Source organism: Struthio camelus, chromosome 6 (genome assembly GCF_040807025.1).
Source record: "Struthio camelus isolate bStrCam1 chromosome 6, bStrCam1.hap1, whole genome shotgun sequence".
NCBI classification, from domain to species: Eukaryota; Metazoa; Chordata; class Aves; order Struthioniformes; family Struthionidae; genus Struthio; species Struthio camelus.
This window is the reverse complement of record NC_090947.1, coordinates 5,223,541-5,251,070: the sequence shown is the minus strand read 5'-3', so window position 1 is coordinate 5,251,070 and position 27,530 is coordinate 5,223,541. Positions and strand designations below refer to the sequence as shown.

The following is a 27,530-nucleotide window of genomic DNA, read 5'->3' as shown; positions in this document are numbered from 1 at the left end:
TATATGTAGATAGATAGATGTAGATATGGATATGGATATAGATTAGATATAGCTAGAGTATTTATTTCTTTTCTGTGTGTTTCCAGGTCCCAACTGCTTCGCTGGCACCACCATCATCCCGGCCGGCATCGAAGTGAAGGTGGACGACTGCAACATCTGCCACTGCCACAACGGGGACTGGTGGAAGCCGGCGCAGTGCTCCAAGCGCGAGTGCCAGGGCAAGCAGGCCCTGTAGCGGCCCCGCCGGCCACCGCGACGACGGCTTCGGGCCACCTCCTGCCGGCGGCGACGGGGGTCACCAGCAAAACCTTCGAGGGGGCCACGCAAGCAGAGATGGTTTTTTACTAACGGGAGAAGCCCACTCTCTTTCGCACTCACGCTCTTTTCTCTTGCTTCACCTAATATGTATATGGTCTCTCGTCTCTCGATATCTACTCTGCTTTTGTAATTATCAGTGCTTGGTAGGGAGTCGGTGATCAGGTTTTTTTTTTTTGGAGTTGCGAGGGAGGCCGGAAAAAAAGAAAAACCCGGGCAAGCTCTTTTAGCTGGTGATGCCTCCAAGACGCCAGTGAATTCACTGTTCTCACTTCCGGCAACGTGGACTGCATTTTGCAATTTTTATTTATTTCACTCTTTCGCTGTTGTGATTTTTTTTTTTTTAAAGCCTCTTCCTCAGCTGGGCTCATCGGGGCAATACAGGTATGAGTGAAGCAATTAGTTATTTTTTATAGTGTCTACTGAGGCTAAAAAATAAGGGGAGGGAGGGCGACTGAGGACAAGAGGGATGTAGAAATTAAAAGGGGAGAAGGGATTACAAATCACAGCTGGAATGTAACCTGCGGAAGGACTGAGCGAGATGCACGGGTATGTGACTGGACAGCCAAGGAGCAAGCCGTATCTGTGTTATACTTTCCCCACTGAGTGGGGACAATAAAGTTGAAGCCACCTACACACTCACCGTGACTTCGATGAGACCGAGAGCCAATGCCAGGCCACGCGGGCAGGCAGGTGCAGCAGCCAGGACCGGGCAAGCCAAAATTATCTGAAAGACACCCCCCCCCCCAAGAGAACGACTTCTTACCTTAAAAAGTGCCGCATTTCTCTCCAGCTCTTTATTTTGGGCCAATTTCAGTCTCGACGATTTAGCGGGCCGAGCTCATACGGGCTGTAGTTTTGCTGGCTCAGGCTGTGCGTTAGCACGTCTTGCTGCATGATGCCTCTTGGGTGCAAGCGGTGGCGTCAAGGTAAGTAGGTCCCATCTGAGCTTCTGCCCCACATCTCCTCTGCCTCCAGAGCGCTGGCATTTTTACCTGAATTATCCAGTGTTCGCCATGCGAGTCTGCCTTTGCCTCTTGCTGCGCTGCGGCCAGCAGGCGCGGTGCCAAACCTGCCCTTGCTGAAGCCAACGGCAACGTGTTTCCATTGACTTTAGTGACAGTGGGACTTGGCTGCCACATATGAAGAAAGAAAAAAAAAAAAAAGTCAAAACCCACCTCTGTCCACAGCCCCTCAGGAGGTTTCCGTACCCACCTCTGGTGCATGGAAATCTCGTTGCGAAATGAAATGTCGTGTCGCCGCGCCACTGTACCCGGCAAGACACGGCTTTGCCCCCATGCCCAGGAGATGAGTAACACCCGTGGGGGCTCTGGGACTGACCCCACCACGTGCAGTCGCGCGCGTCCAGTGCATTGCAGGGGACATTGCTGGACCTCCACAAGCACGTCAGCCCCGCTAAACCGGCCCGGCCGGCCTTCCCTACACGTGCCCGAAAACTTTTCTCGGAGGGCCAAATTATAAAGTTTGCATTTGCCCTGGCATCCTTGGAGCAGCGCTGTGCCACAGGCAGCAAGATCGGCTATTGCATAGGGAGCAAATCGCTCCGAGGTAGCCACCCGTGTGCAACACGGAGGCCTTCCCCGTGCAGCCAGAGGGAGCCGCCTGGGCCCTCCAGGTGTCCGTGCACATCTATATTCCTGGGAATAAAAAGAAGAAACCCAAGAGGGCACAGGAAAGGTCTCTGCAGAAGGTAGTGACAGACCTGCCACAAGGAGGGGGCCTTGCGGTGTTGGTGAGCCGCAGGTTTGCACTGTTTTGCCTTCCCTGGTTGCTCTGCAAGCGGTTTCCTCGCGTGGCTGTTTGGCATCGACACCTCCTGGTTTCTCGGGCCACGGCTTCGAACCGATACTGTGAGAGAAAAGCCTGCACTGCTTCACCACCCTACTCTGTCCAGGTGACCGCAGGAGTCTTTCAAATCACTGCTCATGCTTTATTTATTGCTTTTCCATTATTCTCATTAGGATGATGGGGATTGTTTTGTTCAGGCCTCGGTCCGACGCCTGCCCTTAACGGCGGCGACAGCAAAGTCTCCTTACAGTTTCCTAATCTGATGTAAATCAGCGCATTCAGTTTATGCACACTGTTGCCTTTATATTCTTATTTCTTCCCCACTTTTTGTTTTTCCCGGAGGCCCAGTTTCTTAGCGGAGGTAGGAGAACCAGTGAGCTCCCGATGGGTTTACTTCTGCTGAGAATTTGCCTCCTGCAATTTTAACAGATACCATTCAATAAGTCATCGTCATATTTATTTGTAAGCTGTTGCCTGTCAATGACTATCCAGTTGCAAAATCTTTAAACAATAGTGTGCCTGAAACTAGTGAGAAAACAAACTATACTGTAAAAAAAGGGGGGGGGGGTTCTAGAAACAATATTTGATGTGTAAAAGAATATATTATTAAAAAATTATTTTGTTAAATATAAAGTGTATGAACCAGCAACAACTAAAATTATATATTTGTGGTGTATTTTACTCTCCCGCGCTCCTATCCCCCCAAGGTCATTCATAATCCCTCATCGCATCCTTGCCTCGCGCCAACCACGGGTGTTCGGGGGGGGGGGGGGGGGCTAGCGAGCGCTTTGCCGAAGTCCTTGAGCTACCAACAGGCTAGGTTGGCCAGCGAGGTCCTCAGCTGCTGTAAATCAGCAGAGCTTCACCAGCACTACTGAAGCGGCACTGATTTCAGCTATGTCCCAGCATCCTTTATGTCCCCCCCGTTTTTATGCGTTGCAAGGTATGTGCCAAACCGGGATTCCCTTCTCAGCCCCTTTCGCCATTACCTTCCAAAGGAGCAATGAGTCACAGTCACTGACCGCCACAATTTTGAGGCTTTTCCTTTAAACTCTATAGGCTTTTTGCCTGTTTTGGTGCCATTTTATATTTGATGCCATTTCATGAACATGGAAATTTGCTTTCAGCTCACAAACGCCATTTGGTACCTCCAGCTGCATCATTATTTACACTGATTAGTAGTTGCTCTAATTAATTACAGCTTAATTACTGCAGTTAGTGTTTGTACAGTGCTTGGAACAAGTACAGCACTATACGTGCTACATATTCTTATTTTCTTCATTATTAATTAAATATCATCTACACTTCCACACTGTGCTACTTAATTTTTTTCCAAGAGGCGATGCTCTCATTCCCACCTTGTAGGATCTTACCCACCGCTTCCAACGGGTTGCTTTGCCATGCTAGCTGCCAGGCGGCATAGGAGCAGGAAGAGCCTTTTATTTTTGCTCTGTATCTATGGTGAGGCAGATAGCTTGCTAAGCAACATGGGAATGCTTTTCTTTTATTCCCCCCCCCTCTTTTTTTTTCCCCATCTTTTCAGACTACTGAGTCTGAAAGCCAAACAAGAAAAGCTAATCACAGGGGAACTTCCCTAGGACCGCTCGCAGAGAGTGAACTAGAGAGAAAACGTCATGCAACACCAGAGAAAGGTCTGCAAGTCCCACGGCACGGTCAGGGCTGTCCACCAGGCTCTGAAGACCTGAGGTTTCTTCATGCCGTTACCTGATACGTGGTTGCCCTGAGCACGCATCATCACCAGGCCTGAAAACTTTTGTCTCCCCCTCCCTTGCCAGAGGAATGAGACTTCGGGGTTTCTTTGCCCACACCATGAAAAATAACTCCTCCCTCCACATGATTATTTCATTGACATGCACCTAGTCATCTGATGCACAGGGCAGAGAAAGCCATCCTTGCTTGGTCAGCATTAGCTTCCCTGTGTCACTGTGTCCCAGCTCCTTATTGCTCGCAAATGTTGATGGAAAGATGCTGGGCAACAAGCGAGTCCTTGCATTTGTGCACTGCACCTCCCTACGTCAGATGTGCCCAAAAACACAGCAGGGACGGGTTTCTCCTAGCACTGAGCATCTTCAGCCACGGCCTGGAGCAGCTCACTGCTGGGGTTGGCACAGGAAAGGTCAGGTGGTCACGGGGCAATTTGGAAGCTGTAGCATGACTTTGGGTGAAATGAGCCCGGGGCCAGCAGAGAGCAGTAACGAGCACACAGAAGTTCCTAAGTCCCTTAAGTAGCTTTGATTAGCGCGAAGTGTCTGTGCCCATGGACGTGGAGAAAACATACTGGCTGCACCTCCCTCCTGTCCCGAGTGGGAATTAGCAGGCAGCAGTGTCACCGACGTCGTACACTTTGGAGCTGCTGGTAAAATACTGTGCCTGCACCCGCTGTCCCCAAACAGCAGCAGGGCAGACGTGCAATCAGCATCGAGAACATCGATGTTCCCAATCAGCTAAAGCATTTTACATCTGCTCGGTGGCCACGCTGCTCACCGAGGTCAGGCAGACGTGGGGAGCACAGCGAGCCTCACCGCACAGTCGCGGTCTCCGCGTCCGGCGGGGCCACGGGATCGGTGTGGGCCCCGGCACGCAGGGAGGATCCGCGTGCACCACGCAGCCGTTGCACGGCGGGAGCCCGGCCCGCCTTCCTCCCCAGCCACTGAGTCCCATCCCAGTTCAAGCAAGCGCCTGATAAAATCAATCCCCCTGAGCGCGGCTGAAATGCTGCCCCCAGCCTCCCGTCTCAGGCCAGGCAGCGTGCCTCTAGCATTGCAGCTCCATTGAGCTCTCTCTGAGAGAGATATTTTTCTCTGAACCTGTGTATTTCCAAAGAGTTTCCGCCTCATCTCAATCTTCTTCCTTTTTGTTTGTTTGTTTGTTTGGGGCTTTTTTTTTTGCATTTTTAGTTCATTTCTCCCTTTAATTAATCACAGCGCTGGGCCAGCCAGACCCATTAACTACTCTTCTCATTTAGACCTTTCAGAGATGCAGTTGCAGATGCAATTTAATTTGTTGACCCATGATCGATAGCAATTAATACCATCTCTTTAATCTTGTTGAAAGGTTCGTCTGGGGCTTCCAGAGGCTGCTGTCTCAAGGGAAAAGTGTCTGATACATATGTTATTAGATGGAGGAGCACAGCCTCCTCCGCAGGCACCGTCCTTCCCCATCCCCCAAGCTGACACTCAGGGAGACGGCCGATTTCAGCAGAAGTTGTGCTCACAGCTACGTGCATTTGACAGGGCACAGGATATGGGGTATCCTTACAGCAGGTGGCACATCTCCAAAACCACGTGTGGTCCTTTTTAAGGCCTTCTGAGACTAAGCTGGTGTTGGAGTCTACGAACCGACATATGAATGAATGAATGGATGACAACCGCATGATGGCTCTAGATTGTCCCAGGTCAAGAGAGAGGGATTAAATGGGCAAAACACAAGAGGCATTTGTGGGCGATGGAGGAGAGGAGGCGGCAGACAAGGCTGAGGGAAGATAGTGAGAGGCAGAGAGAAGAGGAAGGGACTTGGTAGAGCAGAAAGTAGTGGGAGGTGGAGTTGATGGGATGGAAAGACAAGGGAGGGACAGAGAGGATCAAGAGTGTTGCGTGAGGGAGGTGAGGAACGGGCATGGCGCAACCTCTGAGACCTCAACTGAAAAGGGAGCCAACAGCTCTTGAAACGGAGCAGGCCAGAGGGTGGATATCTTATAGGAGACAACGTCAGTATAAGAAATACAATTTCACAGAAAAGCAGAGATGGAAAAATGGAAATATGTCCCCTGGGCAAAACTGAGAGGGAAGCAGTGCCGGGGAGACCATGGCTGCTGAGAAACTGGAGAACTGGCCCAGACGGAGCAGGAGATGGGAAGAAAGAGAGAGGAACGCAGCCAGATCCAGAAAGGCAGTGCTTCTTCCTGGAGGTCGGGGGGGGTTCTCCCTAATTCACATTGCAATGTGATGCCGTTTCTTACTCCCCAACGTGAAGCAGGTGAGTTCAAATACGCAATTATTCCTCACCCATGGCTCTGTATCACCTGCAGACAGCAGGCACATTTCATTCTCCCCTCAACAGCCTGCAGGAGACACTCAAAAAGAGGGTAAGGCTGGAAAAAAACGGACTTACGGCACTCTCCGCCCTGCCATCCCGCCCATCCAGCTCCACGTGGTACCCGGGACGCTGATCAGCAGTGCTCCTGAGTCAGGGGCCTATAAGGGCTTCGGTGTCAAATAATGAGTCAAGTCCCATTTGACATGACCTTCTCATGGATCAGCTGCCATCCCCGTCAGCAGGGAGGCAGGAGCCACTGCAGCAATAGCTCTTCAGCCAGTACTCTGGAAAACACAAAGCCAAAGAGTAAACCCTCAGCTCCTCAGCATACCGCAAGCAATAGTGTGTTTCTCTCTCATGGTTGCTAAAGGGAAAAGAAGAATATACGGTGAATAAATGCCTTTTACATAGCAAAATTACGTTTTTGCAGCAGTGAGTCAATATAAAAAAATGAAAAATTCATCAAAAATTGACCTTCCTTTGTAACGTAGCGTAGAGCAGTAACTTTTAAAACACAAAGGAATAGACCAATTGCAAATTGAAAGGAAGTGTTTGTATCTGCATATTTTATAAATATACATATATATATATATATCTATATATATATCTTACCTTCATGGTTCACAGATATACATCCTACATTTTCAGAAATGATTTTGGGGGGAGGGGGGGATTCTGTTTTTCATCGTGACTAATTTCAGCATCCAAAAGGGGCACCACTTTCGCTCTCAGAAGATACCAGCGTGGTCCCCTGCTCGGATGCACTCTTCCTGCAGCCAGATCTTAGGGCAGCCAGATAACCCTGAGTGCCACTGTCTGCAGTGACTGTCATGTACTAGAACATGCCAAACATGACATGGTGACATATAATTCCATATCCACACTGGGAAAATATATATTCCAGCTCATATATTAAGGTGATGGAGAGCTTCCAAGTTCTTGGGGGGGGGGGGTGGTCTTTATAGGAAGACATGGACTCTATCCATCCTCCAAGGCATGTAGCCACAAGCTGACTCTGCCTTGGAGACTTTGTAGCTACCACGGCCACAGATTGGGGACAGAATAAATAGCAGAAGGGTACAGAGAAGATGGTTAGCATTTCTTCCAGCAGCAACCCACAGAAATTAAGTACCTTGGATATACAGACCCTCCCCTCTGCGCATATTATCTTAATAAAGGGTAATAATTGCCCTTAGTCACTGAGTTGCCCATGTTGGCAATTCCCCTTCCTCTGTCTATGGGCATGCAGGGTACTCATGCCTTCAAAAGTCAGTGAACTGGGTAGCAGGCAGGCCAGCACCAGTACCCTGTGAGTACATAACACACAAAGACCCTGAAGAAGCCAAGGGATCCACGCTAAAATGTACCAAAATATAATCTGGGGCCTCACTGTGCTTTATTTGCATAGCCAGCCACCAGCCAAAGGTGTGGGATAAACAATTTGTTGCATAAATTATTTATTATGAAGATTTAGCATGCTTCTGGACACAAGATGAGCAAGTCCCTCCCCACCCCACGGCTATTACGTGCCGGGAAATTAGAAGGAAAGACCCATCACTGTAAGAGAGCTAAGTCAGGCTCCCTCGGGATGGTGCAGTCTACCAGCACAGCTAGACAGGGTGCCCACCAGCACTGGCTGGTGTCCTCCTGCTGAGTCCAGGTAGACATGTGACAGCCGCACCCATTTGCACAGATGACCTCAGCTTTCGGGCAGGCAGCCAGTTATTGATAGCCATGCTGCAAGAAACGGGCATAACTTCTCCTCCAAGAGTTCACACCTTGCAACCAACCTGACTCCCCCGACCCTGGGTCACTTACTAATGTCATTCACGTCTAGGGGAGTTGCCAGTTGATGTTTTCTGGGCACTTGGCATGCCTTAGAAGAAGGTGGAGGGTGGAGACATTAGGCAACAGTTTCAGGGCATCCTTTCCTGGGGCAACGTACCCTTTCTGCTTCATGCTCATGCAGGGTGCCTGGGGCTGGGGCCTGGGCCTGGGCCTGACCCCACGTGCATGCTCAGAGACCCGCGCTAACTGAAATTTAGAGAGCTTGCTGATGGCCTGACACGCACTGGGCTCAGGACAGTCAGCTCTCCCAGGATCTCGCCCCAGTGGAGGCCCAACCAGCCAGGCACAGGGCCCCTTTTCCATATGATTGTCCTCTGGTCAAAAAGCAATGGTGGAGTGAGCTATTAGACTTGTTTCTGTGGGACAGCAGATCTTCAATAGTAATTAATGCCACTATTAGAGAAGCTCATTTAAATTATAAGGCATCTGGTACAAGAAAGGACACAGTCAAGGTATTTTTGATCGTTACAGCACCTGCATACACACAAAATGTTTCACGCTGTTTTTCTGTTTATAAAGGCACCCATGAAAGCTCAAAGTGAAACCACTGTGCCACTCTCCCTCCGTGCTACCCCTATGGATTATCCACTGCGGCATTTCAGAGGTGGCTTGGCTTTGTGCTTTGAGAAACAGCCAAGTCACATGACCACGCAGTTTTGGAAAACTACGTAAATTTGGAAAGTAAAATTCTAAGCAAGCAAGCAAGCAAAAAATGGGGCTTTCTAGGCTTTGCTTCATCCAGCTAAATGAGGCACAATAATTAACTTGAAGAGGGAAGCGGGATTGCTTTGCTTTAGAGATGGCAGCCGAGGCTTTAGGGCAGTCCGCGAAAGCAGAGCGTCGCAACGAATGACGCCAGGAGCCGGGCCCAGCGTGGCAGGCTTAGGCCAGCCCGCTCTGGCTTTCAGTGCCTTGTTTTCTACCTTGCAGGGGTCCAGAAGAGCCTGTCACAAACCCCCGGTTAGCTGTTCAGCTGGACTGCTGAAAAGTATTCACATTCTCCTCAACACCACCATCAAGCACTTGGTTAATAAAAATCATTTCAGATTAATAAATAGGGAACAGTGATCTTTGCTCTATTCATTACTTAGCTGGCTTTGATGGATGCAACCTCGGCCTTGCTCTAACAGCTTCTCTGGGCTTCCTACAGTTTGGCTGTATTTGTTATTTCGTTTTTTTAAATAAAAAAAGCTTTGTTAATTTTTGTTTTTGAAGGGGCAGCAAAAGGCTTCCCAGGAAAATTTGTCTTTAATGTTTTGAAACAGAGCAGTTCTGGAGTCATGCTGTGCTAATAGACTGTCTTCTTTCCTTTCACCCACACAGATGGATGGGTGCGTTTCCAGGGGAAGGCGGGCTGGGGTGAGAAAGGAAATATATAAAAATGGGAGGAACTTGCTCTCTCACAAATAATCCACTCCCATACGTGCCAAAATGCTCGTTTTTCAGTCCATTAAGTTCAATTTAATGCAGCTAGAACACGTCTGGAAGGGAGAGAATGGTAAAGGTTTCAGTTTTTAATTTTACTCAAATGAAAAATTCTACGTGTTCCTTGCTAGTGTCAGTACTTATGCAGCAAAGACAACAGGCCCCGCAGGAAGCATGAGGCCAAGGTTAAAGCACTTCTCAGTCAAGATGCTATGATACCCACAGAAGCAATTTTCCATTGTATTGCATATCTTCTGGTACTTTATAGGCATGAATAGAAGCTGTGAGCAAAAAGGGAGCACAGGGACCCATCTGAGCTGCAGCTGGCTTTAAATTTTCCCTAACTTTCTCTGGATTCAAGGTTACTTTCCTGGCTTGTCAGAGTCCGGTGCGCTTGGGCTAACTGTATATCTACACAAAGAGTAAAGTCTGCCCCCTCCCCCCCCCCCCCCACCTTGCCAGCGTTAAAAGGAAACAAATGGCGATGAGCTTGAAAAAGAAAGCATCACTTTCAAAAGCCTTGGCATCACAGACCAGTTCGGCATTCGCTGGATCCTTTGGTGGTGAGGCTGGCTTGCCTTCAGATAAGCACCAAAAACTACTGCATGGCTCTCCGCGGGTGGACTTGCGTAGCCTGGGACGAGCGAGGTTTCCAAGAGGAGTCACAGGGAAGTAGAAGGCTTTACCTGCGTAACATCAGCGTCTGCGGTTAACAGCAAAACTGTGACTAGTGGACAAAGCAGGAAAAGCGGAGCTAACATAAACCCCGTAAGATGACGGTTTCTTTCTGCCTGCTGCTCTTGGGTGCTTCTCAGAGGATACAAGGTGGTTCCACATCTAGCTGGAGTTTGGGGACGGATGCACGCCCTGCAGCCCTGTCTCTCTCCAAAACCACTAGTGCCAACCTGGGCTCCATCCCTCTGGGATCTGAGTCTGTGGCTCTCAAACTAAAGTCGTCATTTCCAAGGCTAAAATTGCCCAACGTTTATATGCTGTCATGCAGTGCTTTGTAGCGGAACTGTAGGAATCGTCCTGTGAAACCACGTTCAGGCAGAAACAAGAAGTCATTGGGTAGGAAATGAGATCCTAAGATCAATGCAGAAATTTAAATGAAGGCTCAACTGATTTTCTATCCAACGAAGTCAACACAACTTCTTATGCCTTTCAACGAGTGGCCCCAACAAAAAAAACCTCCATGGGCTCCCCCCAGACCGTTACATCACAGCCTCAGGCAGGGCTCCTCTGTTTCATCATTTCATATTTTTCTGCTTGTGGAGATTTAGAGAAATATAGACGCATCACAGACTTAGTCTTTAACAGTCGTGTCATTTTGTCAGACAAGTCTTTTAAACAGGCATAGCCTAACAAGCAGCTCACCTTGGGATTTGCCATTATACTCTCTGAGAAGAGATAGAAACGCCCACAGCACTACAATACATCAGCAAACATTCTTCCGCCTCCACAAGGCACAGAGACACAAAAAAAAAAAAGAGGAAATTACTTCCATTCACGAGCCAGGGCAGACAACAGGCAACAAGGCTGAAGCCTCAGCACAGAGAAAGGTTGAGGTGTCACAGCCTTTCTGTTATCCTTAAAGGCCAGCGCAGGGCTCCGTTACAAAGCGGCCAGCACTCCGGTGTTTGTTTCAGCAAGAAAAGAGAAACTGAATAGGTCAGAAAACACAAAAACGAGAAAGAAACAGGGAAACAGCTGAGCCGCTTCACTTCCAGGAAGCATGCATTCGGGCCAGACTCTGCTCCTAGTGAAGGTGCTGAGAAAACTTTGGCTTCACGGGAAAATGTCACTGTCAGCACCAGCAACACGAGAGATCGCCCACAGTTCCCCAGCTTTGGTATGAACAGCTTCATTCCCCACGCTATGGGTGGCACCTGTTCCCACCTTACTCCTACCCATTCCTACGGGTGAGAGTAACAGGACCCTCCATCCAGTTTTCTCCATATTCATTTGGTGATAAGTGTATGCTAATCCAAGACCAGCTAATCTGTACCGCCTTTCTGTCCCTGAAAACGCGTACTTTTTTCAGGTCCACAGAAGTGAACTTGGTAGCTTTCCAAAGACTGCTATCGGGATGCACTGTGTAATATCAAAGTGACAATGGCTGAAAATTCAATATGGGTATGATAGATCACATCAAAATATAGGCCAATTTAGTTATATTAAATTAGCGTGTGGCCTCAAATTCCTAAAGAGAAGCAGCTGGTATAAAAAATGATATAACTATTGATGCAACATGTTATGAGTTTCGTTCTTATTATTTTTTTATTAACAAATTTTTCATTCTTCCTCTTCTGTGGAAATCCCGAGATAACGGGTGAGGGCATACTTACCTGCAAAACAAGAGCTTTATTACTTGTCCTGAAAAAAGATCATTTACAACAACAAGTGGTATTAATAAAGTTCAGGGATAGCCAATTGCAGGGAGCAGTGCTTCATATCACTGACAGCAGGAGCTAACTTCGGGAAGGAAAATGAAACGTTAACCAAAAGGCCATTTCCAAGAGAAATGGTCCCACTGCATATCACTGAACTAATAAAAGCATACAATCCTGTAACACAAGGAAATTCCTCCTCCAAGTCTCTGGACACAAGCAATTTTTACCCCGTTTCTCTGCGTACAGACTATTCAACCTCAGGTCAGAATTACAGACTTGCATCAGTTTTGTTTGTCAATTTATGCAGCTCTATTGCTTACCTACTTTTTCCTCATCTGTCTTTTTCATTAGTGAATCACAGAAGCATAATTAACATTTAAGAGGCAGATAGTAATTTCTTCTTTGGGCCACTTAATCAAAGGCAGGCCAGTGCTATTGAGTTATAAGTGGGAATACAGAGATGAAGAACAGCTAGATTTTCAGGCTGTGCTTTACATACCTAGCAGGACTCTGCTTTACAGGCAAAGAAAGGACCTTAAGAAGGATCCATTTCCAGAAGGGGACCAGCCTTCAGTGACTCTCATGCAATTGGCTTTTCAAGTGACTTTCTGAAAAATCTATCAAACCATCCGTGGTGACTGAACAGAAACAGAGCTCTTCTGAAAACCTGACTCAAAAAGGCCAAGTCAGCTCACCAGATGTCACGGTAGCAAATCAAAAGCTGAGTCTGTAGATGGGGACCATTCCTTGATCTCTGTGGTAGAGGAGCCTAAGAGCTCGGGAGAGGACTCCTGCACAGCCTTCGGCCTCTTGCCGTGTCATTCAGGTGTTTCTCTGTCCACTAACATCTCCGCAACGAGGAGAGTTACTGTAGAGTTAATCGCACTCAGCACAGGGCCTCCAGACTCTTTCAGGGTCAGTTCTGGGGCTTATAACATGATACCCTTCTGTTTCTGCCTTTTCTGATCTGTCTGACCATCTATGCACTGTTTTCACCAACAACTTTTCTCTAGCAGCAGCTAATCTACAAGCTAACAGCAATATTGTGAGCCAACCTGTGAGGGCTCCCACTGCCTTAAGGCCAAAGCAAATTCCTCTTGTTCCTCCACAAACACAGGACCAATACTTGCAGCGCGCTGGCCACAAGGAAGCATTTTGGCTATGATTCAGAGCTTGTAGTGAATACTGCACCTTAGCAGTTCACAGCTAAGAGCAAATAGCACCATGGATGCAAGCAGATGGGACACAGGTGCCTTCTAGCCATCATTACATCCACAGGCTCTTTTCCTGTGGCTTGTATGGAAAATGACTGTATTTTAAAGGTTCATATATATAAAATAATCATTACCACTGAAACAATAAAGACTCCAAGACTCCAAGGCTTAGCAGTTCTGAAAAGTCACGCTCATGGCGTTTTCAAAATTGGCATCCAAAATGAAGGAGATAAAGCCAAAGGACACGAAGGAGTGGGATATAATTTAGTCAAGGACTCCAGCAAAGCCAGGACTGGTATCCAGGTGTCTTGGGATCCTGTCCTGGACTCCAGCCACCAGCTCGCGGCACTTCAATGTGGGCATGAGGATAAGAGAAAAAATACACAACAATATTGGATGAGACTAAGAACGACAGAGGAGAGCTTCTTCGACCAGGAGAACAGGCTACCTCTTGTCTCCTCATCAGACAAACCCCTCAACAGACCCTCCCAGGGCATCACGCAAATCACCAGAGGTGTGCCATCTTTCTAAATGAAATGCCACTACAATAACAGAGCGGAAGTGTCCCCTGAAGGCACGCTGTTCGATATTTATAATCGCTTAATAAACACATGAGAAATGGCACAGTACAGCCCTACATAATCTATGTGCAATGATCCCTGGTGACAAAGTGTAAGTGACCAAATCTCTTTCCAGGTCTAATGATATTTTGCTCTAGTAAGCCAGTGATATATCTCATATGGCAAAAATAAAGCACTCATGCATAAAATTAATACAGTAAGCTCTGAAGTCATAAAGCTCTCAATCTGTGATATATTGGCTGGGAAAAGGACTAACCTGTAATTCAAGTTCTCCCAGTGCTTTATTCCCTATAGGTTCTAGGGTCACCTAAGCATTGCATGATCAAGCTGGGCTGTTTGAGAAGCATATGAATTATTAACCAACTGGTTATGAAGCCCATTAGGGTCATGCGCATAGAAAGCCCCATGAGGACACAGATAGCAGGTTCTCCTCAGAGGTCAAGTGTTTCTATTCTTTCCAAAGCTGCATGAGAAAACTTGGAGCAAATTGCCTCAATCCATTTTGCTCCCCAGTCCTCATTCATCGTAGAAGAGGTCATGATGTGATCAAAGGCATTCTGATACTTATTAAATTAGCTAGGACCTCTTTCTAGGTAGAATTCCCTGCTTTTTAATAGCACAAATAAAATTCCCATATAAGCCTCTGATACAACTGGGATCATTTCCCTGGAAAAAAACACAAAAAGCAGAAGAGCAACGCGCACAAGCAATTTATGCCACGCACTGTTTCTAGAAACACTGCCTTATCTTCTTCCTTCCTGTGAGCCTGCTCCGTGCCTCATATACACACTTCGTCTGAGTGCAAGTGGCAGACTGGCTACCTGGCTAGCTCTGAGGGTCTGGACCTGGACTTGTGTGCCTTTGCAGGCACGCTCATCCCATGCTGCGTAGGCTTCTGGCAGCTCTTGCAGTGCCTGGGCCTTCTGAACTGCTGTGTTGGAATGCCTTTTAGCTCTGCCATGAAAATTCATTGCCATTATAAAGCATTTCCCAAGCAGCATCTAGCTAGGGGCCAATAAAAAGCAGAGCATACAGTTGCTAATAGGAAAAATCTTAATAAAAAGATGATCAATAGTATCAAATACTGTTATTGCCTTTGGGCAAATTACCCCTCTGCATGTGTGTTGCACACCTTTTCAGCATCCCACATGCTGACTGTAGTAGTGCAGGGATCAGAAATCCAACCCGAAAGCAATCTTTCAAGGTCCTTCTATGAGAAAACGCAGACAATGCTTCCTCTGAGCATGGATGTGGTAGGGATCACACACACAAGAACATGCCGCAGACCGTCGATCTGCAATTCTTCCCTTGTTTCAACCAGAAAAATAATCATCCTTTGCATTCGAAATGATCAAAGTGCTTTAAAACAAACAAAAAAGAAGAAATTAAACTCTAGCTCCTCAATCAGGAACGCTGCCAAGCTATCGAATCAATAGGTTGTTAGATACGTGAAGTATGGGAATATGTGAAAGCCATCAAATGATTTCTTTGTTAATAAACTGCTACAGTAATTATCATTAGAATAGAAAAGGAAAGATATGGATCAGAAGTGGAAAGATGTGGATGGTTCCTCGTTAGTGAATTAAAGCACATGGGTTTTTTTTTTTCCCCCCTTTTGGCCTGCACTCTTATATCCAGATTTGTTTGCGTACTCAACTCCCCCCCCACTTCACCTAAAGACCATATTGCAGGACCCCAACCTGCAATGCTCCTCATGGAGGTGCCCACATTGGCACTCAAATAAGGCAACTGCAGACTTTCTCCAGAGACCACAGATTTTAATGCTGTCACCCAGATGTGAAAGCTCCATCCAAAGAATAAAACGGTACCTGGAAATAGCAGTGAGAAGATTGAGGAAACAGGAGCTGTTGCTTCAAACAGCAGTGAGCTAACCATGTGTCATCTAAATGTACTAATGTCTTCCCTGCATCTGCTCTGCTGCCTGCTCCACAGCTCCTCAACTCTGCCAAGGATGAAAGCAGGTAACTTTAGAGCATGGCGTGGTTTTCCATGAAGATTTCTATAGGTGGCTCCAAAGGTGAGGAGGTTCAGCCCACGCTGACTGAGTGCCAAACATGAAGACAGCCAGTACAGAAGAATTAGGATCCAAATTCTTCACTTTTAAAGGTCCGTACGGTTAAACCAAAGGTTTTAGTTAAGCAACATGTTAAGTTCTGCAAATCATAAAAATATCAGGAAGAAAAACAACAGCCAGCCCTCCCTAGCTCTTCCCAGGCCCTTTACCAAGTGTACAAGCTTGCATTAGGTTGTACTCCCTGACAGCCTCATCCTCTTAGAGGCTTTGCTCCTTGTGATCATTGGAGCAATAGATTCTTAAGTGGAAAAAACTTGACCTTGTCTAAGGCTCTGGCAAGAGACCACAATGAGAAACACTTAGGGTTCAGCCTCCCTCTTATCAGGACAGAAATTGTCATGTTGGCTTTGGGGGAAGGAGGGGGAAAAACCATTTGATGCAGGTCCAGAAATAGCCTAACTTTTAAAGCTAGCTCAGTTGTCTACGTGGTAGTCAACAGTCTAAACTACCTTGATACCATTCTTCCGCGGCTTGCCTATAGCTGAAAGGAGCACATGGGTGAATGCAGAGCTTCACCTGCGACACAGGAGACCCAGAGTAAGTAGTCCACTCAACGGAAAGAGCAGATCTCAAATGATTTCTTAGGGGAGGGGAAAATAAGAAGGAAAAGAAAAAAAAGTCTGTGGAGGCTAGAAAACACCTGAAAGTATCATTCAACATCTACAAATCCTACTTTGCCCACAGCGCTTAAAGAGGACAACAGTAATAGTCCCACAGCTTTGCACATACGGAATTTCAAGTGCTTCCATACCCTTTCCAGACTTAAGGTATTTAGAGAAATTGGTTGTCCTCTACTAGCACATAAAGAAGAGGGAGGAAAAAGAACTAATGGATGTACATTAACCTTTTGGTACTAGATTTCCCGATACTAGCTACTAATGCAAAATCCATTAGTAGGAAATGTCTGGGAACCACGGTGTGCTAATGTTATAATGTGCTATAATGCCGCGAATGAGAGTGTAAAAATTTGAAGAAGGCATGGCAGGGGCAGAGACCCATGCAAGGTGGCTGCAAGCATAAGATGATTAAAGAAAGCTGCCTGCTTCTGCTTTGTGCAGTGCTACCACAGAGAAACCCTGGAAAAGGACTTTGAGAGGTTAAGATTTAGAAAATGAGCTTTGCTACTCCTTTTACAGGGCAATTTTGTCGCTTGCCTCGAGGGGCAGAACTTTTAAACGCCTGCATAAACCTCTTCCATTGCCACACAAACCCTTCTCCTCGCCATCTGTCTCATCTTTCGCTGGTCTGCCTGCACCAGCGTGCAAACACGCTGAGCTGATGGAGGCTATCATGAGAGACGAGGCAGCTTTGCCTGCTCAAACAGCTAGATCAAAGTCTTGGGACCCACACTTGCCCTAAAGATAAAAGAAATACCAGGAGCAGCCTGGGCACCATATGAAGCAGGAACTGAAGAGGGGAAGTGACCATGACATTTAAGTTGGTAACAACGTGCTGACACAAAATTGCCTCAAATTTCTTCATTTGAGGATTTCCTCACTTGCTAGACAGTTAGCTTCGAAACTGTATTGCTTAAAAGCGTTTCTCTTCTGGGGAAAGGAAAAGAAAGGGGAAACGACGAGACCAGGAGAAATGAATATTATCACTTAATGCATAAGGGCAGTTTCAACAGTTACCTTAGCGCGCGCTAACTAGGCGTGGGAACAGGCAACGCATCCCCAGGGCCACTACCCTGGTTGCAGGTGCTCAAAAACAACTGAAAACATCTAGCTAGCTGCAAACCTGGTCTGAGTTGACAGCTTTCTATAGATGAGCTCACTGACCTGTCCCTCTTGCACCCACATGCTGTTAGGACCTGGTAGTAGTGGTCAGTAGCCATGGAAAGGAGGCTTTCACATAGGGACTGAGTCTAAACTGAGGCGAAAATAAAAGCAAGGTTATGGGATTTTCCTTGGATTTGCAAAATGTAGGTGGAATGCAACAAGAACATTTTGTAGATCAAATTCTGGTCCTTGTCTCCCTGCACCTCCCCTGTCTGTTGGTGAGAGCATCCTCAACGTCCACAGGGACACCATGGTACCAACTTGCCTTGCTGGCATGACCAGTTTTGTGCTATCCTAGCCCAGGATGCAGGGTAGATCAAACAGCTGAGCACCTACCCAGCTCCTTGCGCCAGTCTAGCGCCCCACAGTGTGCGGTAGAGCAACTCTGTAGCTGGCACGACCTGAACTAGCTAATTACACCCCGCTCTCAAGCCACACAGACATATGCTGCTGCACAGATCGCAGGAGCTTCTAATTTGGTACGCAATTTCTGTTACTCATTATTGAGTCAAGGTCGATTTCATTAAGCAGTTTTTCTAAAAACACAAGCTAATAGTGCATGCAAAGTCTCGGGAGAGTCCATAAAAGGACATCACTGGGAAAAAAAACCATACACTTATTCCAGGCTGTTTCATGGACTTTTTCACCACGGCTTGTTCAACAGGTGCACAGCAAGCCAAAAACCAGGGACCAGAAAACTTGTCCTGTATGTGGATTGATCTGAGGAGAACATCTGTCTCCAATTTTTCAGTTAAGCGAAACTGAGTTTTAATTTAATAAAAACTGTTTGCCTATAACCACAAATAAAATTGTTCAAGGTTGGATGAGTTTAAAACCAGAACCTGGCCCCTATTCAGCAGCACGTTATGACTGCTTTAGAGAGCTCCAGGGCAGAAAATCTTTCCATTTTCACACAGCTGCCAAGACTCAAGCGCTAAGAGCAGGAATGAAGCATTGTATCAGGCTCCAGAAGCTAAGCACGTAGGGGTCATGGGCAATATTTACATTAACAATCAACATTGCTTGTGTGAGGGCCACAGCAGAGTCTTCAAAAACTAAGCATCCCCTAAGGGCAGCTGTTTTGAAGTCAGGTTGCATCAGCCATGTGGGCGACTCTGGCCTTATACAGTCAACGTGACGGCCCACGACGGATTTCAACGTGGAGCACAGCCTGGCTCCTTCGCCCTCTCCCGGTCCTATCATGCTCTTAGCTGTCCTAGAATAAGCACGGGGACACAGCAAGGCCGAGCATATTGGCATTACATTGCTGCACAGGGTAAAAGAAAAAAAAACAGGGGAAGAAAAAGATTCAGCACCGCAGACTTATTGAATTAAACATTATTGCGGCTAACGCAATCAATACGCTATTGATCGTATTATCCATATCAATATTTAATTCAATTAAAAGGCTCCCAGTTTGCTTTCTTTTTTAATGTTCTTGCAGATCTTTTATGCTGCAGAAAAAAAGTTAAATTTTGCTACAGACCATGATCTCCAGCTGGACTAGCGCTATATATGCAAGGCCTTAGCTGCTCTGGGTTTCATTTGACACCAGCTGCTCCAACTTTGTCCTTCCAGAAGAGCAAGAGAGAAGCGTTTCCCTCATCAGGCTGACACCAGTAACCCAGGGCAAACCCCGCACAGACACCAGGGCTCTCTAAGGGAAAGCAGAGTAGTGCCCAGGGCAATCAGAAAGCCTCACCTTCACATCACAATTGAGCCACAGCTGACCGCTGACCAAAGCGGTGGTCTCCCATCTGCTCCCCCTCCCCAAGTACTTACCTGATGCTTCAGAGAATTAGTTCAGCTTGCTAAGCTAGCAGGAAACAAACCTAGCCCACTTGGCTCAAGAAATAATTAAGCTTTTACCAGTCTAGCAAGCTGAAGACGACTGCCAGCTTGGCTGCCATTTCGTATCCCTCTTGCCTTACGGTTGGAACCCCCTTCCCACTGTACGCGCGGTCAGAGCACGGGCTTGTCAAGGGAAGCGCCGCACACGTTTGTGCGGCGCTCACCATCGCACAGCGCCGCTCCTCGGCGCGTTCAGCGCAACTGAATAGAAACGGCACCAAAATAAAGTCGGGCCTGAGAAGGGGCTGCTCCGCTTTACAACTGCGCGCAGGAGGGAAGAAACCGTGCCGCTGCTTCTTAAACACGCCTTGACGTCCAGGGCAGTAGATACCGTAACGCAGCTATCAGTGACTCTGCACGGTTAACTTCTCAGAGCTGCAGTGCACAACACCTCCCGCGCCCACCGGTGCAAGGCATCGCCACCCCTGCCGCATAATAAAACCACGGGCACCAGCCGTCCCATTACCTGCCGCTGCTTCAGCGTCTCTGTTCGGTGAATGACATCGGCCTCTCACATATGCAGCAGGAGCCGACATTTCTGTTCCTTCATCAGACTAGACCTCCTGCCGGGAATTAGATTGAAGCACAGAAGAAAAAAAAAATGCATCTTCTCCCTAGAAATAAAGGGAAAGTGGGAAATTTCCTCCTCTTCTCCCCATCTGGTTGCATACAAAACGTTCTCCTGCTTTTAAGGGTAATTTAGCACTAGCTACACCACTGTTAATTTAAACCAAACAAGTCTGAAAAGATAAAACATGCTGTACTATTAAAAACAGCTGAATCTTCATTTGTTCCATAAGAGAGATTTTCCATTTCCTGACTGATACTATCTGGCCATCCAAAGACATCTTTCTATAGTTTTTAAACTGATATTTAAGCCTGCTTGGTTGCCTTTTGCAAGACAGCGCGGTCTGCGTCTGCTTTGATATCAAAGAGGAAGATTCAAATCTTTGCAAGAAAAAGCAGCCTGGTGGAAAGTACGGAAGAAAGTCGGAAAAATGACACAGAGGCCAAATTGATTAACGACATTAAACCGGCATCAAATTTACCCTGCTTCCAAGAGCAAAAATAGGTTACTACCCAGCACTGAAGTATACCAAAAATAGCTTAAGGGGGGAGGTGGGAAGCCTTGTTCTGTGTTTCATACCTCGGTCCCGAGCAACGAAGATCCCAGGATAAAACTTTGCTGGCAGTGCTGCCCGTTCAGGAGACAGGCCAGAAGGCAAGTTTGCTGTGCAACACCTCTATGGCTCTGCCGAGCTGGCAGTAATAAGTTTTTCCCCCTCCCCTATACCCCCTCGCAGCAAAACTGAGCAATCAAAAATCAGAAGCAGCACAGAAAGCCCAGGCATCCATATGTTTTCCCCAAATAATCCCCACCAACACAGTTTTACAGTGGTCTGTGCCATCCAGACCGTCATCTTTGTCCTGAGCAGGATATCTGCAATATTTTCATTAGCCAAAAGAGCTGATCTACTGGAAAATTATGCCATAAAACAAACTGATCCTTCCAGATGAAATTTGGCCTTAGGACACTGGACAATGCCTCAGTCAGTGGAGTCAAAACTCCGCTCGCTCTTGCGGCAGAGTGGACGAGAGGCTTTACGTCAGGCATAACAAAGTCCGTGTAGAAGCTTTGGATTAAGCACTTGCTAGTACCGTTGTTATGGGAGAGGTGCAAGTCTTTGGACCTTTCCATGCTTGCTATTCATTAGAAAGAAGGATGAGATAAGATAGACGAGCACCTCCCAGATGTGCTAATTCTGCTTTGAGACCAAAAGGAGCTATTGCTGTTTTCTATCACCCGCTTCCCTGAAACACTTGCAAAAATAACGCAACAGCTAGCTCACCTGCGTTACTCTGGTAAGTCCTTTTTAGGGGCCACGCACTTCTTTCTCAGAGGATGCTCACTTCTGAGCATCTCAGACACCACGTGAAGCCTCGAGGCTCAGCAACACAGAAAAGACTTCGTTTTACATCTGGAGGAACAAAGTTCTAAGAAAGTTATTTCACAAGGTGTCTCCACCATCATTACACCTCCTCTGATGTGCCCACCATATAAATATTTCTTAGAAAAGCTAATTATCGAGAGAGAGAAAGAGATTATCTCATCTCAGTTACGTCAGAAAGAGTGGAAAGACGTTTCAGCGATAAGAAGAGCCTGTAAGATTTGTGAAAACGAGCAGTTTAAGACAGAAACATCTAGAAGTACGAGTTATAACTACACTGCCTTGAATCTACCACAACACTGATGCTAGAAAGCAACCTCCATACTCTCACATTTCACTTTTATACACAGCCACCCCTTAAAAAAAAAAAAAACAAAAACACACCCCAATACTGGTTAACCGCCAAACAATCTGCCTTAAACTAGAGGTCACAGCCACTCAAAAAGGTTATAAAATATTGATTAAAAAAAGTAATTATCTACTATTAAGTGACGTCAAGCTGATGTCACTCAGCTTGAGACATTGCTACTGAAAGTGTTAGCAGGTGTCCCAGATAACTAGCTTACACGAAATACATAGATAAATTTCAAAGGAAGTTGCCTGAAAGTCACTAGCCTTTCTGACATCCACAGCATTTTCAAGGGGGGGATTTCAAGAATAATAAGTTTTCATAATCCAGAAGGCAAATCTTGGACCCATACCTCTTTAAATGTCCCATTTATCGATGCTCGTTAATGACACTTTCCCCAGCCTTCAACTATTTTCAGTTCGGAGGAGTTTCCTGAGCTAGCCATGGGTTTTGTCTCTTAAGTAACCTTTAACAGATGTTCTTCAATGAACTCCTCTGGCCCGTTTCAGACCATACCAAAACATACAGCACCCAGAACAGTCTTTGGCTATCAGTTCCACAAGTCCACCCCTATTGCATGAAATAACTCTTCTATTTTGTGCCTGCCTCCTACTAGCTTCCTTTAATGCATCCTTGTTCTTGAACTAGAAGGGACAGTAAAAAAATGATCCCTACGCACCCATCTCCACATGATTCATGGTTTTATAGCCTTTTTTATGAGTCAAAACTCATCCACTGGACTAAGGAACTTGATTTATCCTTAATACAAGCCTCTTTCTAGACACATTTTATTCAGTGCTGCCCCTGCTTATAATGAGCAGCAACAGTTGTGAATAATAAGCAGGGTCTGTCATTGAACTCTAGTTTTTCTACACTTACCTACTGCTTCAGGAGTGATTTTACATCTGCTTCAATTCTGGCAACAAAATCTAGTTATTCCACTCTTTATAAGTCCAGAAGTCTATGCAAGCGGGTTGGACTCAAATTCTGAATCCCTGAAGAGACCTGAACGAGATGAGCCACAGTCAATCTTGAATATACTTCACTTAAAATAACAAGAACTGCTCCCCAGTATGGTTCCACGGGATTCTTAATGTGATTTGATAGTAACTTGGCTTGAAAAATATGACTTGATTCAGAGGAATCAAAGCACATGCGAGCAAAATTAAAAACAAGACCTTAGGACAAATTAAACGTGTGGCTTAAAAATTAACGGCCATACGCTAATGCAGTTTTCAGCTCCCAGGAAAGAACAACGGCCCCAGAAGTGTGTATATCCCTAGCTTCTACAGGGGATAGGCAAAGATTACAGAAGGGTCAAATTCATTTCCAGCACAAAGCAGAAAAGCTGCATTCATAAAACTCTTGCTGAGATTCACTGCTACTTTTGTAAAGAATACTGCAATAGGTATACTGATGCGCTATGAAATGTCAAGTTAAAATGAGCTACGATTGTCAAAATAAATGACCAAGTCCACACACTGACTCAATAGCTTATTTTCTGCTAGTGTTTATCTGCACCAAACCCTTCCTCCCAAAAAAAAAAAAAACAAAAAACCCCATCCATCCCATGGGTTGTTCCATTTATTAGTGAGCCTTGCATTTTTGCTTGGTCACACAGACAAGCAAGTACTTGAGAACTGCATTTAGTGAAGAGTAATGACTCAGTCTAGCCTAAGGGATAGATCAAAGACACTCCAGCACCAAAAGTCTAGCAGATGCTATTGAAAACTATACCTGTTACACGTGAAGAGTATATTTGAGAGTTGTACAAAGGATACTCAAAACTGGTGTAGGATCTTCAATGGCAACAGTTACAGAAAACAACTGTCTCTTACACTGAAGAGCTACTCTAGCAGATGGGATACGCTATCTTCACATCTGTATCAAATTCACATAAAAGCACTTACCTTTTCATCTACCTGTTGAGGTACATATGGACTACTATTCTGCTGCTAAACCCGAGCCATGAGGTACTCCAAAGTGACTGGCATCAGAGGTTTTATTACAAGACTACATACAAAAACATGAACACAGAAACTTGGTTTTACCCCATAACCATCATTCTCATTATGTAATAATCATTATGAGACCCCATCTTCACGTTACGAGTTACAAAACTAGGGCAACACACGAGATACAAGGCCGTTACATGACGTAAGAACACAGAGTTCTTACGAAAAAGAGAGAGAAAGAGCAAAATTCTAACAGTAACTTATTAATTATGAAAGAATTAAAAAATGATTATAGATATGCAAGGATCAAACATCACTCCAGTGTAGCCAGATAAGCTAGTACAACTGTGCAAAAAGTGAAGCATAGTTATTTTCTGTGGTCATTACATTTCTTTTCCCAATAAAGTAACCATGATATCAATCACTTCTACTTACAGTAATATTTCTGATTATTACAGAGAATCTGATACTTTAGAACATCCAGAAAATAGAATCTAATACAAATTATACATTTACAAGTGTGAAGGAAGATGGATCTGGACAGAGCATTACTCTTACTACAAATAACTGAATTTAGATCAAGATTTTTAAAGACAGAGGTTTCAAAACTGTCTACTGTCATATGACTTCAGCCCACTAGTTCTGCTTTAATTTCCACAGAGCTTATCCTATGACACCTTGACAGGAATTTCCTGCAATGCTCAGCTGTAACAAGTTATAAAGAACGTAATGTGTTGTCCAACGGAAGATATGTCTACATAGGCAAATGACTACATTAAAATGCATAAAGTCTTCTTTTTGTTTTTAAATATGAATTTCGCCCTGGCTGGGAGATCTTGATACACACAGTAGATCCTTGCCAGAGGTTAGATGCAAAAGAAATGTGGTCACGCTCTACTGCATATGAAGGGCTGGTTTAAAATCAAGAATGCTATAAGAGGCTGTCTCTTGTAAAATCTTAGTTGCAAAGTATGTCACTGATCATTATACTGAAGATAAATGTAAAATAAAGCTTACTAAATAACTAAAGGCCCATTTTTCAATGCAGTATCTTTACCTCCCTTCTCCACAGCAAGTTCACTTATTCCAACATATCACAGCAATCTTCATAAATCATTTGAAGTAATCAAAGCTCTCCTGTATTCCTAAGTGCAAAAGAGGAATCATAGCTTCACTTTCCCCCAACACAGACCAGTGTTTGCCAGCGTTTTCCAACTGCTCAGGGTTCACCACTTGTAAAATCTTGCTCATGATACAGGGATATTCACTTTATTGGCAGCAGCTGAAATGACATCATACAGTCTATAAGCCAGCTGGAGGGGGCCATCCAGACCTTACCCTGACGAATTTTCTCTGGTTTGAATTTAGAAGACACATCATAGATGACATACTGTGTGCAAAATCTCTGGTCAGAAGTAGGTTCTGCATGGTATGCCACTGTGTTGATTGTTTGCGTCACATCGCTGTCAGGTTTCGGCTGCCGAACCAGAATTTGTCCTCCTGCTGCTTTGACCAGCTCCACGAGATCACTCTTCTGGTGGCGGTTGAAAGATCCCAAAAAATAGAAGTAGCATCCATCAAACAACTTTGGCAGCTAAGTGGACGGGGGAAAAAAAAATAGTGTAAGCACAGATGTTCACAACTGCACACACAGGTAAAACGCCAAAAACGAACAACCATCATCTACAAAAAATACAAAAAAATAAATCAAAACCAGAAGCTAGATCAGTAACTTAGCAAATAAGATCCTCAATATATGTACACAGCCAAGCAAAGCCATGCTTACACAGTAAAGCTTAATGTTCATCTATTTTCCAGAACAACAGGGTTTTGATCCATGACATTCCTAGCTACTCTTACAAAAGATTTAATGAACTTCTCCACTGTAACTCAGGAATTTTCCAGTTAAATATATAAAGCGGTCCTATAATGAAACAGGAAATACAAACATCTGCCTTTTCTTATAGGTCATTTCAACTAGGTTCTAAAGCAGAGCAGTCCAGGGAGGCATCACTTCCCATGCCACAGAGCTTCCCCATGAATGCAACAGTGTTTCCCCTAACAAGGTTAAGGCAACATAGCCCCTAACAGAGAAAAATGACTGCTTCACGGATGCTCACAGTTCTTTCCATCACCTTGCACATAATCAAATTTCTGTACAGGAACACACTAAAATTTTACATCTATTGCACCTGCACATGTGGCACAGGGCAAAAAGACAGGAACCAAAGGTCATTAAGACAATCTGTCTCAAGCAATAAAACTCACCAGCTGTTCCCTGTTGAGCCGGCCTCTTTGTGGGCCACCTTGGATTTCATACTTCTCTTCTTGTTCTCGAACTGTGGTTTGCAGACAGGCTTGTACCCCTTGAACAACAGCAATAGGGAAAGCATCAGTTCAAACTCTCAGGATTATTTTTGAGAGAAGTTCCCATATTTTAACAGAGGCTTGCATTTCCTTTTAGGGACTATCCAGTTACACTAAGATAAAAAGGATTGCCTGCAATACAAAACATTGTATAAATATGGCAAAGCTTGTCTGCTTTAAAAAAAAAAAACTTTTTTTCCAACTTGAAAAGAATTTACAATAGTTCTAAAAGACGCAAGTTAGGTGGAGAGAAGAAATAGCAAACTAAAATCAGTGCTGTAAACTAGGAATTATTAGCTTTTCCTCTCACCCACTAAAGGTCAAGCACTTTATGTCAAATGTCAGATTTGCCGATCATTTGGAAGCTTAAAGCCAGCGTGTAGAACCAACTCTGCAGTTACAAAATTAGAGTAATTTTTGCCTGATAAAGAGCAATTACAAAGCAAGTACAAAGCTGTTTCTGAACAGTTATGGACTCAAATAACAATCAGATGGGATTTCAAGGTCTCCAAGATCAGCGCAAACTGGAAATTTAAACCTTAGTTACAGAAATGAATGCCACTGTTACACTATCGCTGCATAATGAGATTGCCTTTAAAAGTCAGCACGGTTTTACCTTGTTCTAAGGCTAGTTATTTTCTCCCCATCCAGAACGCGCTGATGCTAAGGTATCTCCACCATTAGTGAAACACACTACCTGACCTGACTTGGAAAGAGAAATTGCTTTCGTCACCCATCCAAGGATGAAACATTTTGCCTGCACATGCAACGCACTCATTAATAAAAATTACCCGAGAAAGTCTGCAAAGCTGATGTTGGAAACAGTTCATGAGGATTAAAGAGAAAAAAGGAGTACTGACTAGCTGCATACTACAACACTACACACCTCCCTCCACATACAAGTATCAAGTAGAGTATCCACACCTCTTAGTCAATTCCTTCAACCAAAGTTAACAGGAACTTATACAAAACTTGAAGGGCAACCTAGTCATGTATTTTCTGGAAAAGTAACTTACACATTCATTGACAACAGTACTGAATACTGATAAGGTACTCAAGGTACTCATAACTCAAAAATAAATCAAAGTTATTCAAATAATTCCTCCCCCCACCTTTTTTTTTTTTTTTTTTAAAAAGATCACTAGTCAATAAGATTTCCTCTGTTAATTTGCTTCTAACTTATTCTAAAGCTATTATTTCCTTCCACGAAAATGCAGATGTTAATAGGTACAACTTACAATAAAGGAGAAGCCATGTCATCTAGTCTTAAAAACAGAACCATCCATTCATTTTGAAGAATATGTTTTATTTCAATCTGCCATCTAAAGCTCAATTTCAAGGATTTCTGCTACAGAACTGAGGTTTTTTGTTGTTGTTGTTGTTGTTGTTTTTTTTAAATAAGCTGGGTACATCACAAATTGAGCAGCTAGTGCCAGCATCAGTAAATGGAACAAATTTGATCTGAAAGTAATAAAAGGTTGAGTGAATGCAGAACACTATGATGTCTTTTTGTAGAGTTACTTCCCTGAAAAAAAGCTAAAG

General features: G+C 45.0%; 2 protein-coding genes and 1 long non-coding RNA gene across 10 annotated transcripts in view; 1 reads left to right on the top strand and 2 right to left on the bottom strand.

Moving 5' to 3' along the window:
• Positions 1 to 3,434, top strand: part of VWC2L (von Willebrand factor C domain containing 2 like) — a 55,931-nt gene extending 52,497 nt beyond the window's left edge. For 4 of the 6 annotated variants that reach the window (XR_011141792.1, XR_011141789.1, XM_068947884.1 and 1 more), the window contains one exon: positions 87 to 3,434. Coding sequence is in view for 2 of the 6 variants with exons in the window: in XM_068947884.1 (XP_068803985.1) it covers positions 87 to 235 (149 nt within the window). In the remaining 4 variants the exon portion in view is untranslated. The remainder of the gene's footprint in view (positions 1 to 86) is intronic. The other 2 variants (XR_011141790.1, XR_011141791.1) reach the window with 2 other exon arrangements.
• LOC138067607 (uncharacterized) overlaps positions 1 to 20,092 on the bottom strand; it is a 38,623-nt gene extending 18,531 nt beyond the window's left edge. The window contains exons 1-3 of the long non-coding RNA XR_011141793.1: positions 19,835 to 20,092; positions 6,256 to 6,464; positions 1,082 to 2,538 (exon numbers count right to left, since the gene is read on the bottom strand). This is a non-coding gene — a long non-coding RNA (uncharacterized lncRNA). The remainder of the gene's footprint in view (positions 1 to 1,081; positions 2,539 to 6,255; positions 6,465 to 19,834) is intronic.
• A 3,558-nt stretch (positions 20,093 to 23,650) lies between these two features.
• BARD1 (BRCA1 associated RING domain 1) overlaps positions 23,651 to 27,530 on the bottom strand; it is a 47,007-nt gene continuing 43,127 nt past the window's right edge. For 2 of the 3 annotated variants that reach the window (XM_068947876.1, XM_068947878.1), the window contains 2 exons: positions 25,890 to 25,987; positions 23,651 to 25,215 (listed from right to left, as the gene is read on the bottom strand). In XM_068947876.1, coding sequence (XP_068803977.1) covers positions 24,886 to 25,215; positions 25,890 to 25,987 — 428 coding nt within the window. In that variant the 3' untranslated portion in view covers positions 23,651 to 24,885. The remainder of the gene's footprint in view (positions 25,216 to 25,889; positions 25,988 to 27,530) is intronic. The other variant, XM_068947877.1, reaches the window with a different exon arrangement.